We start from the raw sequence: 13,871 nt of genomic DNA on the forward strand, positions 1-13,871 counted from the left end.
GACTGAGTCCCGTATGTAAATGCAAAGAACCTTTATTTTATACAAGTTTGCAAACTCAGTTTCCAACATATTGGAAAAAATAAGTGTTTGTTTTTCTTTACTGTTGCATATATAACTTCCTTTAACTATTGATCCAAAGTTAGTTTGACTTCAAGGAATGGGAAGTTTACTTACAATGCCTTAAGCATGCAAGGATAATTTTCTCACAAGAATTCACACTCACAAACACACAATTTATTTAATAGTATGCTCAATTTGTTAAAAAATCTCTCTGCTCATCTGATGAAAAATTCATTTTGGATCTCTTAAGTCTACCGCCTTTATTAAAACTTTAGAATCTGCCAGTTTATAGTGAAATAATTTTACTCAGTAACCATTTTCCTCTTTGACTTGACCTTTCACAGATCTGCCAATGCAATCCTTGGCATTTACCTTTTAGAGGATTCTGCTATGAGATATAAGAGCCCAGCAGCAGTTCTCCTTCAGCCAACCTGCCATCTTCCTTGAGCTATTCCACATGCCCTTCACATTCACGCCCTCCCACTATGCTTAGCTTCATCTCTCACCATCTTCTTGACAAAACAAAGCTGCTGGTAATTTATAATCCATTCAACTTGGAGCCTGGGTTAGGAGAGGCCACATTCACATTTGCCTAATGATTGAAAATAGAGCAATAGTTTGTTCCTCCATAGACCAGGTATGGTACAATACCCCCATTAATATCAGAGGAACAGAAGAGGTCTCCTCTCGAAATATCAATTTTCGCCTCAAGTGATGTTATTAGTGGTTTCCTCTCTGTTGGCAGGGGGTTAATACAGGCTCTGTCTGAAAGCATCAAACAGCATAAGAAATGCCCAACTCACTTCCTATGCTAATTTACTATTAACATTTGAAACACTTGTAAGGATGTACTAATCCTATTGTCTACTTATTGCAGAAACAAAACACAGCATCATTATGCTTAAAATACATTGCTCCCACAATTTAACAGTAAAATGTTGAGGCTAGCGAGATGGCTCAGTGCTTAGAGATCCCCAGATCTACATAAAGGCCTATGTGCTTGGAGACTTTAATTCTAGCAATGACAGACAGATTAGCCATAGCCTTGACCCCTGAGTTTGATTAAGAAACTGTACTGAAAGGAAGCTAGTTTTGCAGTGCTGTTGATGACTGCTTATTCACAATTGAGAAAGAGACACATAGAAGACTTCTGTGACAACCTCTACTCTCCCTTTCCAGCTCCCCAAAAGTAACAACCTAGATAGGAAACCATCAAGAGAACTCTTAAATGTAACTGGATGTTTTCCTGTACCGACCACCCACTCCCTGCCAAGTAGCTGCTTCCAAATTACCACACAAAGACAAGATATTATTTATAAATGTTCAGATAATAGCTCAGGCTTGTTGATAGGGTTTCTGTCCTGCCCGGTTTCTACAATCTTTAAGTCCCAAAGAAATCGGACAGAGGTCTACATTAGTTATAAACTGATCAGCCCATTAGCTCAGGATTCTTATTAACTCTTATAACTTATATTAGCCCATTATTCTAGTATATGTTAGCCACATGGCTTGGTACCTTTCTCAGCAAGGCAGTCACATCTTGCTTCTCATGTGTCTGGGCTGGAACTGCGGAGAAATGGGCTTTCCTCTTCCCAGAATTCTCCTGTTCTCATTGATCCCCCTCTACTTTCTGTCTGGTTGTCCCAGCGATACTTCCTTCCTGGCTATTGGCCAATCAGTGTTTATTTAAAATATAATTGACAGAATATAAACATTTGTCCCACATCACAGGCTTATTCCTAACTAGCCTTATATTTTAAGTTATCCCATATTCCTTATTTATGTTCTGCCACACAGCAGTACCTTTATTAGCATGGTGCGTTAATCTCCTTCTCCCCCTGTCTCTGGCTGAGGACTTCTAAGTTCGCCCTTCTCCTTCCCATCATCCTTAGCTTGGTCACCTCACCTAAACTTCCTGCCTGACTGCTGGCCAATCAGTGTTTTATTAAACCAATTTAGGTGGCAAATCTTTACAGTGTGCAAGAGAATTATTCCACAGAACTTAAAAATTGTGAATGCTAAAGTGTAGCTATCCAAAATTGATGGCTTCTGGCAGGGGTGCGGGTAGGGACTAAGTTTTTTAAGGGGCTTGCAATTGGGAATTTGACCACCCTCCAATGCATATATGGACAGCACAAATTGGACACATGTGTGAGTGTGTCTGTGTGTTTTCTTTGTTTTGGGGGGTGTAGGGTGGTGAAAGGAGATCACAAGGATGAGGGGTGCAGACCAGGGGGGACTAGGACATGAGTGTGAAATGGTTCCATTATGTGGAATTCCCAAATAGTCAATAAAAAGAGGAAAGAAATTGTGCCTGCCATCAATAAGTTGGAAGAACTGTGGAGAGTAATTTCCAACATGAACCTTGGTTCTTCACATGTTCCTATATGTACATTCTTCCACACTTACATTTGTCTGTGTACATAAGTATACCATACATACATACACACACTCCAAAGAAAAAAAATTAAATAAATCATTCTAACTTGTACATCTGTTTTGTTGTTTAGGCAGGATATTTTATTGCTAATTAATTCTACCTACATATACTCTTTGGAAGCAAAACATCTTGTCTGGGTTGCTTGTAAATTCTGCAATACAAATTTTCCATGATTACAGATTGAGCAATGGCTCAATGGTCAAGAAGACTAACTCTTCTTACAGAGGACCTGAGTTTCATTCCTGTCACCTACACAATGGCTCACAACCATCTGTGCATATCTCTATGCTCAGGAGATTTGACACTTTGTACTGGCCTTTTTGAGGACATGTGATGTAGAGACATACATTCAGTTACAACCCTCATATATATAAAATATAACAATAAGATATAAACAAATACCTAAGTAAATAAAACTTTAAAGATAAAATTCTACATGGCTTTTTATATCTTCAAATTTGGGAGTTGCAGAATACAAATACTGGGCTATGTAGCTCCTTGCCTTCATCTACTGTCCACTTCTCTGAGGAAAGGTATCATTCTCAGCCTTCTAAATGCCAGCAATCATTGTTTTCCTTGAGAAAAAAAAAAAAACTTTCCTTTACAGCTTCACAATTCTTTCATGAATATTGATCTCAGTGTAGTCAATAAAAATATCCATTTGCATCCTGTGTTTTTAGTGTGTTATTTTAAGTAAATGAGTTCAAAATTTTTTCCTGCCTAATGTGTTTCTATCATTTCTATCTATGTGATATGGCTAACCATAGCCATATGGTCATTTCTATCTATGTGATATGGCTAACCATAGCCATATGGCCATATTCACTTTGTTGCTCCTTCTCACTCTTTGAAACTCTCCTGTCTTTCATGAGCTAGTCCACTTTCTACTTCAATAAGTATCAAACTTGGATTTGATATATGATTCAGAGACCCATGTTCATAAAACTTAAGATGTACATTTTCCTATAGTCAGCCATTACCTGAACAGACAGACACTAGACAGGGGTGTAATTGTTTGGAGGGAGAAAACTATATTTTGTCTGCTATATCTCTTTGATGATGAGACCCCTGAAATTAGGAATGCATTTTCCTCTTATAAAGGAAAGTGCTAGAGTATAATTCAAAATATAGACTTAAAAGACTGAAGCACTAAAGGACAATACTGGAAAAAATTATGTAGAGTAGTAAATAATTAGCAAAACAAAAACAGTATATTCTAACAATGTTAAACAGCTTTCAATATGTGGATTAAATTATTGATAAATGTATTGGATCTTTGTAAAGTAGTGTATCAAGTGAGAAATTATAAAGTCGTGTTTCAAGTGAGAAATTGTAAGAGATATTTCTGGAAGTAGCAGTTTCCTGGAATGTTGTTGATGGCTCTATCATAAATATTCATTATTTTTATTATTATTTACCATCAGCTTTATCTTTTACTTTTCCACTCTGAACAATGATAATAGAGGAATCATCTTAAACTCCTTGTTTATAATTTAGAGGGCTTTTTTGTCTTGTTTTTAAAGATGGTAAGTTTTACCTATTTTGGCTTAGGAATTTACTGGATATCAACTTCATATCTTTTTCAGGAAGTTATACAGTCTTGTACAGAAACCATACTGATTCTCATGTTCAAAAATGTAATTCAGGTTAATTATATTAGGTTTATAAGTCATTATCTGATATAGGCGAGAGACAGAAGTAAGTATGTGTGTATTATGTATAAACTACAATTTTTTTATTTTTTTACTTTTTTCACAAATCATACATGGCTCAACTAATTTTACTACTGTGTGTCTTTTTCCTTTTTTTTCTCCCAAAGAACGACCCACATTTCTCAGGAGGCCAATTAACCAGGTGGTGCTAGAAGAAGAGGCAGTGGAATTCCGTTGTCAGGTCCAGGGAGATCCACAGCCAACTGTGAGGTGGAAGAAGGATGATACAGATTTGCCAAGGGGAAGGTAAGTGTCTCACATGGAAGAATGTTTGGATCCCCACCATTCGTGGTTCCACCAGGAAAAACCCCTTACATCTTGATTAGCTTTCAGATGTGTGATTGTTATTTTTGGTGATATACCTACTGTGTGCATATCATAGTCTTTTAGACTTACACCCATTTAATGGAAATCCACATTTCAGCCTGATGGTTCACTCTACCTTTCATGCCCGAATACTACACATTCCTGAGTTGTTACCTTTCTCAGGGCTATTTGTACCTTTGTTAATGCCTCCCTGACTGTCCCTCATTGTGTGCCCTGTTTTTATGATGTTTAATGTGCAATGCCTTCCTGGAATGCCCAAAGTATCTATAACAAAAGGCTGCTGGTACAGCTAGCTTTAGGGACTTATTTAAAACAGAGCAACAAGCTGAGGCTGCTCAAGAAGATGACCTCCCAGGAGGTTGTGCGCTGGGAGTTTCTAGCCCTCATTTGGAGAAAGGTCCTCCAGTTCTTTCATTCTTCTTTTCCCAATCCCAGTGTATCCACTGCAACATCTCCAAAGCATCCAAAATTGCTTATCATCTTTTAGAAAAATAATTTGATTGTATTCTCTAATTTTTTCTTTAGACCTTTCCAAGCAGGTGTGGTAGACCAAGTCTTCATCCCAGTGATAGAGACAAAATAAATAAGCAAATGAATGCCTTCTTATCTGTTATCAAATAAGCCACTCTACTTTGTTCTTTCTATAAAGTACTATTTCTTTTTCTGTTCCCCTTGCCTTCCCTTTATTTCTACCCACTGACATGATAACCGGCACACCTATACAATCATTGTCTGCATAAGATTGCTACATCTGTAGCTTTTCAAGGGTTTAGCAGGAATTCTAGAGGTACTTGATTTCATTCAACAGCTTTAAGTTGAACATACTTTTACAGAAGCTGAATGCTTTTTATATACATTTTCTGCCACTGAAGAACTTTGCTAAATTTGTACATTAACATTTCAGTTTTGAACCCTACTGTAGGTCTATGAAAATGTACCTTCCTTCCAAATTCATATCCTCAGCAACACTGGGTTTAAATAGACCAGGCATTTAAATAGTATTGAGGGCCTCTTTGCAATCTATAGTCATGCATCTGTTGCAAATCTCAATTTAGTTATTTAACAAACTGGCTAAATAAGCTCAAATCAAGGAGCTAAATAACACAGGAAGTCAATTCTTTCTTTTTGTCACTTTGCTATCAGATATCTGCCTATATCTGGTAACTATTGGGGTCCTCATGCTCGTTCATCAGAGAATCAAGGACAAATTCCAGAGGGCTGGAGAAAGGACTTGCCTTGAAACCACAAGGAAATGACTTTTCTTTAGGAATGCAAAAGAAAAGTCTGCGTATGAAGCCGGGCGGTGGTGGCGCACGCCTTTAATCCCAGCACTCGGGAGGCAGAGGCAGGCGGATCTCTGTGAGTTCGAGGCCAGCCTGGTCTACAAGAGCTAGTTCCAGGACAGGCTCTAAAAAAGCTGCAGAGAAACCCTGTCTCGAAAAACCAAAAAAAAAAAAAAAAAAAAAAAAAGAAAAAAAGAAAAAAAGAAAAAAAAGAAAAGTCTGCGTATGGTAACATGCTAACTTGTACTTTAGTCATGGATACAGAGAGTGCACACAGGTGCAATTCTTGGGCCACCAAAAAGCCTACACTGCAGTGTAAGTTTCAAGTCACTGAAATGTCTGCCAAACAAACAAACAAAGTAAGAAAGAAATTTAGACTAAGTTAGCCAGCACCTGAGAATTATAGCCAAGATTTCCTATGTATCACATGCCCGACACAGACACTCACATACAAAGGTGGGGTTACATAATAAATTGCTGCTATCCACATTAATATGAATATTAAAGTAGTCATCCAATTAGAGATCAAACTCCAAATATTTTTAAATGCTAACAGAAGTTAAAGAAATTAATATTAACAATGATTCGTTTTAAATTACTGGCGCTGTAAACTGGGTGTGGCTGTGCATACCTTGAAGGCAGAGGCATACAGGTCTCTGATTTTGAGGACAGCCTGGTCTACAGTCACTCACAGGACAGCCAGAGCTACATAGAAGGACCGAGTCTCAAAAACAAACAAACAAACAACTTTGTATTTTTTTACTTAATTTATGTTTTTGCTTTCATATATGTGTACTGTAATTGGTAAGTAAAATAAAATTGAGATAAAAAATACATGTTAGAAAGTTCTGAGACTATATTGAATTTGAATGTGTCTTTATTTGAATTAAGAAACTAATATATAATTTAAGAATAGTTTTATTATCTCAATTTATTATGTGTTAAGTGATAAATATGACAACTTTAGTGTCTCTGCTATTTTCCAAGTCTTGTAAAAGACATTTGCTATAAAGTTGAGGTAACTTGTAAAAAATCAAGCAGTACTTTATAAACTACATTTTTAAGAGGTACAGTTAAAATCTGAGAAAATTCTTACCGCTGTTTTCAAAATGTTTCCATATTTCTGGCCTCTAGTTTCTTGCTCCTGGGACTATACTATTACAGTACTTGTTTGACTAGTTAAATATTTTAATCCATCAGACAAATGAAAGTGTTAGCTTTAAATCATTATGTTAGAGAATCTCAACATGCAAATTGATGAATAATTGTTCTATCCTGATGGAAGCCAGGCACTTTTTCTACACTTCTCAGACTCTAATGATATTTCAAAGAAGCTTATTCAGTCTTGATTTGTGCCTATTAGCATACGTCTTACTTGAACATGAAAGGCAAGGAGACCTCTTTACTTGGGGAAGGATAACAGTAATAATTTTCAGAAAGTTATAGACTAAATCATCAACATTGATTCCATTACATATTTAGGTCTCAGACAAGGAGATGACCATTGTTCTTTTATATGTAATTGGTGTGGCGGATGACAGTTATTTCACTTGATGTTTAATAAAATCTGAATATAGTTTATGTCATTGTTGTAGGGCAGTTGTGTAGCAAGTAATTACTATGTAAGCAATATGTGACTATTTTTCTTTCAGTGGCAAGAAAAGCTTTTTAATTCATGTTTAAATTGATGAAATGTTATAGTAGCTACTTGAACCTTCAACAATGAAGATACGATCTGTGCCAACTTTTTAGTGGGAAAGATGAATTTAGGGAGTATTTTTGCTTTAGCTTCATTCATCCTAGTGAGAGTGTTTTAAAAATATAACAACATCCATTAATTTTGTTTAGCTTTAGCCTCCAAAGTTTTCTCTATAAATAACTTTAATGATATTAACAATACTTTTTGTGAAATTGAAATATTATTATTATTATTATTATCATTATTGTTTTTACAACTAAAATGTCTTATTGAGATAGGAAACATGGAAAGTCTAACAACAATCCTGTGCGCAAACAGAGAAATGCTATTCAATGTGATCATTTCCAGGGAGTCAAACTGAAAAGATATCCTACATTGGGTCTGATTAGCAGAGTGTGGTGATATTTTGGAGAAACATCTAAAGACACTAGATCATAGCTGAATATCAGGAGAAAAAAAATCCCACTCCCTTTTTGGTAACTATAAAATCATCAGTGTGTTTTTTAAGAGGGCTCACATAATGAGTTGAACAAAAACAATACTATAAGGCCAGAAAGATGGCTTGGTGGTTGCTTTTCCAGAGGCCCTCAGTTCAGTCACTCACACTTGATGAAAAACAACTGTAACTTCAGTTTCAAAAAGTTTCTGAAAACTTTTGGCTTCATAGGCACACACACGAGAGAGAGAGAGAGAGAGAGAGAGAGAGAGAGAGAGAGAGAGGAGGGAGAGGAGGGAGAGAGAGGGGAGAGAGAGAGAGGAGAGAGGGGAGAGAGGGAGGAGAGAGAGGGGAGAGACAGAGAGAGACAGAGACACAGAGACAGAGAGAGAGAGAGATTAAATTAAAACAGTATTTTTAAAGAAAGGTCTCATGTAACTCTGGCTGACGTTTGTAAATCTACTAAGAAGCCAAGTCTGGCCTTGAACTTGTGAACTTCCTGCCTTTACTTCTTCAGGATTAGAATTACAGGCATGTACAAACACACCTGACTACTTTCTTATATTTTAAAGACAAGATTTTTACACATGAATAAAAAATGCAGTTAAAAAAAAGAATGTTCTTGAGTATGTAATGGTTTTAATTTCTAATAACACATTTTCAGCTAGGTAATTTATGTAGAAGCAGAAACTTAAATTTAAGTCCTCAGTTCTCATCACCAGTTTCAAAAGTAATTCTTTAAAGCCAAGTGCAAGGGGTGGTTTTTGTCTTCTTTGAATCATAGGTTAATGAGACAAGGCAGTAGGGACAACCATTTACATACTGAATACATCAAAGACACAAAACTGAGGTAGAACTCTTTTTCCTCAGAGCTGAATCCCCATATGTCAGGTGACCCTAGACCCTTGTGCTTATTAGTATTCTTTGATGATCAAATGATTTAATATATGTTTTCACAAGTATTTTATGTAGTAGAAGTTGCTAGAAATTGTAATGAACAGGGCAGTGCACCAGCCTGTGTCATCTCACACTGTAAGATAAAGAGATTATAAAAAAGAGGACATCAAAAATTCATATGCTTCAAACTCTATGAGTATATTGTAAGCCAACAAAGGAACAAATATTACATGCTTATGAACAAAGAAATAAGGACAAAACTGACAAGCATTTACTGGGATGTTCTATCCAACCTCATAGTGGGATGGAGAATTTAAAAAGCCCCATAAAATTTGGGCAAAAGCAAGGGAGATTATCCTAATTAAGATCTCATCTTCAAACCTTAAATCACAGTCTGTTTCAAGTTGTTAGCAAAATGATGTAAATTGAGCATTCAGTATATTTCATCCTGCATATGGTTTTCACAATGTCACCAGTAGTTAGCGCCACAAATTTTGTTCCATATTTATTTATTTTGTTTTTCTCAAGTAACTCTACAGTGACACTAACTTCCTAAGTCAGAATCTATAGTAGAATGGAATGTTCATAATAGCTTTCCTGTGGGGGAAAAAAGAAATAAAATATGCCATTTACATTCTTATGTATGACTGCCACTTCTAAATGCAGTTGATGGCTTCCATATACTGTAGGTAATTCATGAATATTTCATAAAATAGAAAAGGGCCTACAGAATAAGCATTTTAAGAAATATAGTACAAAATTCTATCAATTTTCCTCAGCCCACTGTCAAGTTCCGTTTCTGAAGTCTCTTTTAAGTGAGACTTTGCAGAGTTCTCAGGTTCATGGAATATGAGATTCACAGAAATAGATGATTCTTTCAGAAGAGGACCTGAATAGACCCACTTACAACCGCCTTTTTGTGCAATTTTGAACAAAGTGGCTCTTTACAGTTAGCCCTGGAAAATGTTCCTGTATTAATTGTCTGGAAGCACTATTGTTTAGAATGTGTGCCCCTCAGATGCAGGGAAGAGATATTGAACAGGCGCTGAGCTACCCTGCTGTGGAGATCTGTTGTTCTTGTGTTCAGTGTGCACCTCAAGGACATGGGACAAATTGTGCTCCTGAAAAATACCCACTTGGATTAGATTGGCTAGTGGAGACTGGTCAGTTAAGACACTTTTAGAAAAAGAAAAGGAATACTAAGAACATGTATATCAATCATTGTCCAAAACGGCATCTGTCTCCATGAGCCAGATAAGCAAGGAAAAGTGCAAATCAAAATTGTCTTTGGTGGTAAATAAGTATTTTATCCATTTCTTTCTGAAAAAAAAAGCAATCTTGCAAAGTGCAAGGGCAATTATTATGGAATATTTTTATGCAAATATCACCAGCATAGTCAGTGTGTAGTCCAGTGCCCAGGTTATTTGTTTGAAGGCCTTGTTCTGCCACTGTTTGATTGTGTTTCTCTGCCTCTACCTCTATCTTCTAACAAGGATATTTGACACATTTGTTTACCAGTAGGAAGCAATATGATCTTGGGGAAGTTATTTAAACTGTGTGTTTTACACCCTGAAGATATAGAACAAGAGAGTGATATGGCTAGTGATTCCCCTCTGCTTTGGCATGTTCTAACGGAAAGGTTATGAAATGATTTAATTATTGCAAAGCACTGTAAACCCTATATGGGGGCAAATGCAGGAAGTGCTATTCGTACCATTTATTGAGTTCAGGATGGGAAGATTAATGATGAAAAATAAGGAACATCCAGTTTGTGTTAACTTCATCTTCTCTTTTACCTGTCTAAACAATATCTAAAAAAAATATTGGGTATTACTTATTTAACAGATACCACCTTTGTTTTGAATTAATACAGACTCACTGGTAAGTATGACCAGCCAGTTTTCCAGGCCTGGAAATCACTAGCTGTTCTCTTCTATGTCTGGGAAGTTGCACCTCCTCCAGTACTGGGTTCCAGCTCTAGTTACTTAGGATTTTAAGTTGGGAATCACCATATTCCTGGTATTCTACTGACTGCTGCTTTTATGCCTGTAATGGGATGGTGATGCTCCCTTGAGAAGACTTAAAAGAACTTGCCAGGTACCGTAAGTGCTACTAAAAGCTTCTTTCTAACAGCAATGCTGTCAGTTTAAGCATTGCTGTCACAGCATAGTATAACTCTCATTTGAGACAAAGAAACACATATTTACGGTAATTTAGTTTTCGACATCATCTATTCATATTAGCGACAGAAATAAGCTTAGCCTCTTCCGAACATGATGTCTGTATTCTAAGCTAGTTTTCATGTTTTGGGGGGGTCAATACTTGTTCATGAACTCCAACCAATTAAAATTTTAAATTGTGTATAAAACCAGGGAATTGATTTAAAATCATAAATATTGTAGATATGTGGATATATTTTATGCAGAAACACTTGAGGTGATTTTTGAAGAAGTTTCTAAAGCTACACACAACTATTTGACTACATGGTAAACTTAAACTTGGAATAGTGCACATAACCTTCTTGGGAACAGAAGCCCAATATTTTGTTTACATACTAGATTAATTGGAAATTTCCATTGTTGCCAGGATGGAACTTTTCCTGTGTTTTCATCAAATAGGTGCTAATAGTTACTGTCAACATAAAACTAATTGCTATCTAGGGTGGGAGATCATGGTGCCTGGTCCTGTGACCACACTGGCCCATCTGTTGAGAATCTCAGCATAGGACCAATGCTGAACCTGGCATCCAATCTTTGCTTTGGCCAGCCGTCAACTTCCAAGCTGGAACTAACTCAGGATATGAAGTGCACTGAAGTCAAGAGAAGCTCTGATGCCCATTAACTGGCAGCACTTGTGCTTTGTGTGAGCTGAGCCAAGACCAGGTGCCAGTTCTCAGAGCAGTAGGCTCTGTCTGAGTGCCACCTGTCACTGGCATGTGGGTATCAGCCATCGTGGAAGCCACAGTAGGTGTGCTTCTTCCATCAAAGTATGACACATCAGAGCCTTTAGACAGGCTGACATGGGAAATGGGGGTAGCAAGACGAGGGACCTAGCCAAGACTAGATAGTGACCATGACTCAAAAGGAAATACTCAGTACTACAGGTGACTGATATTTTCTAATAGAAACACTTTCCCAGGTGTCTGTGTTATTTTCTTCACTGTAAATAACATTTTAAAGAACATTATTCAATCAAGTATTTTAACACAAGTTTTTCAAAAGTGATTTATGGTTAGAATCACTTGAATGATTTATTTTCGAGACAGGGTTTCTTTATGTAGCCTTGACTGTCCTGGAACCTGTTCGGTAGACCAGGCTGGGCTTGGATTCACAGAGATGTGCCTGCTTCTGTCTCCTGAGTGCTGGGATTAAAGGCACTAGGGTTTTTCTTAATAGATATTTCTTACTTGTTTCTGTTACTGTTTTATGTAATTTGAGTCATTATGCGAAGCTGAAATGTAGATTTTCAGGAGATGATAATTTGTCATATTTCAAATTGCCTTTGTGAACAATTCACAACTCATATATGAATAGAAGCAACCATCTCTTGAAATATGGAAATTGAACGGGATGTTTTTTGTGATATGTTTAAATACGTAAATGTTATAATTCCATGGCCAAAGCTAAAAACAACTGAGGAAATAGGATGCTGCTGTTTTATTCAATACAAAAACAAAACAATAAGAAAGATGACGATAATGAGTATACAAAAATGAAGGTACTTGCAATTCTACTATGCAACGGCTACTAGTATTTATGTCTTGTATACGACTTTCCCAATTTCTGTGTAAATTTGGGCAACATAAATTCAGGATTGGTCTTTCTATTGTTTATTTCTTTTTATGATTATTTTTTCTTTACAAATTTCATATATGTATATAACATATAAAGATCATATTCACCCTTGCTATCCCCTCTTTCTTTCTGCAATCCTACTCTTCCCCTGCCTCCTCCCAATCAGTTTACTTCCTATTTTTATGTTTGTTTGTGTGGATGTGTACAGGTGCTGTGAAAGTAACAATAATGAGCATGAAGAATTTTTGTTGATACTTACTGCTTACATGGAACCTTATAGAAAAATCCCTGTAAAGATTAAAACTTCTTATTGCATTTTTTCTCATAAAATATAATAATGATAATAATAAATTTTGCTTATACTCTTATTACTTAAGCACAGATTTAGCATTTACTTGATTCAACTTGATTATTGTTATTATAAGTCTATGCAATAAATATTTATACAATAAATAAATAAATCTTTATAAATGTGCCAGCATGTACACAAAGACAATAAATATTTCAAGACATACTACTACAATGGACTTTGGATTTTTGAATTTTCCTAAGCCCATACACTTGAACAGTGTTTAGAGGTGTTGAGTCTTTTCCATTTCCTATTTGGCTTGAGGAACAGGAAGAGCCAAGGTAAAACCTGTTTGCCTGGACCTATACTTTTACCATATAGTCACAAAATATTGTGGGTAACAAAACAATCATTGGATACATTTTTTTTCTCCTATAATAATGATACACCATCAACCTGTGATAAACTCATATCTTTTAAAATTGTTATTTGCACATTTTCTAATAATTTTATCCTGTTTAATTTTTTAACTAATATGATTATTTGTTCTTCCCTACTTTGTATCAAGAAATAGATAAAACAAGAAATCACCAGAAATGATCAGCTGTCAAAGAAATAGTTACTTAAAGAATCACAAAGTTTGAGTAGTTATATATGTTGAAAGCTAGAGACTTTCTTTGGAGTTTATAATTCATTCCTTTATCTTCAATATCCAACATAACACTCCAGACACATCTGACTTTATTGAAAGTGGGTTTTGTTGTTTTCACGATCAGATTTAGTGAAATCAACACATAATGAAATGCATTTTGATTTGCATTTAGAAAATCACTTTTTTCTATGTTTGTGAAATTGAGTCCAGTTTTTGCATTTCAATAGAGAAGTAAAATGACCATTGGATTGATTATATTTCTTGTTGCTGTGACAAAATCTT

The 13,871-nt window shown here is 35.9% G+C and overlaps 1 protein-coding gene across 1 annotated transcript in view; it reads left to right on the forward strand.

Annotated features, from left to right (window-relative positions):
• The window catches only part of Robo2 (roundabout guidance receptor 2), a 527,951-nt gene that overhangs the window by 381,194 nt on the left and 132,886 nt on the right, over nt 1-13,871 (forward strand). The window contains exon 5 of the mRNA XM_038345104.1: nt 4,320-4,458. Within this exon, the coding sequence (XP_038201032.1) occupies nt 4,320-4,458 (139 nt within the window). The remainder of the gene's footprint in view (nt 1-4,319; nt 4,459-13,871) is intronic.

Source organism: Arvicola amphibius, chromosome 10 (genome assembly GCF_903992535.2).
Source record: "Arvicola amphibius chromosome 10, mArvAmp1.2, whole genome shotgun sequence".
Lineage (NCBI taxonomy): Eukaryota > Metazoa > Chordata > Mammalia > Rodentia > Cricetidae > Arvicola > Arvicola amphibius.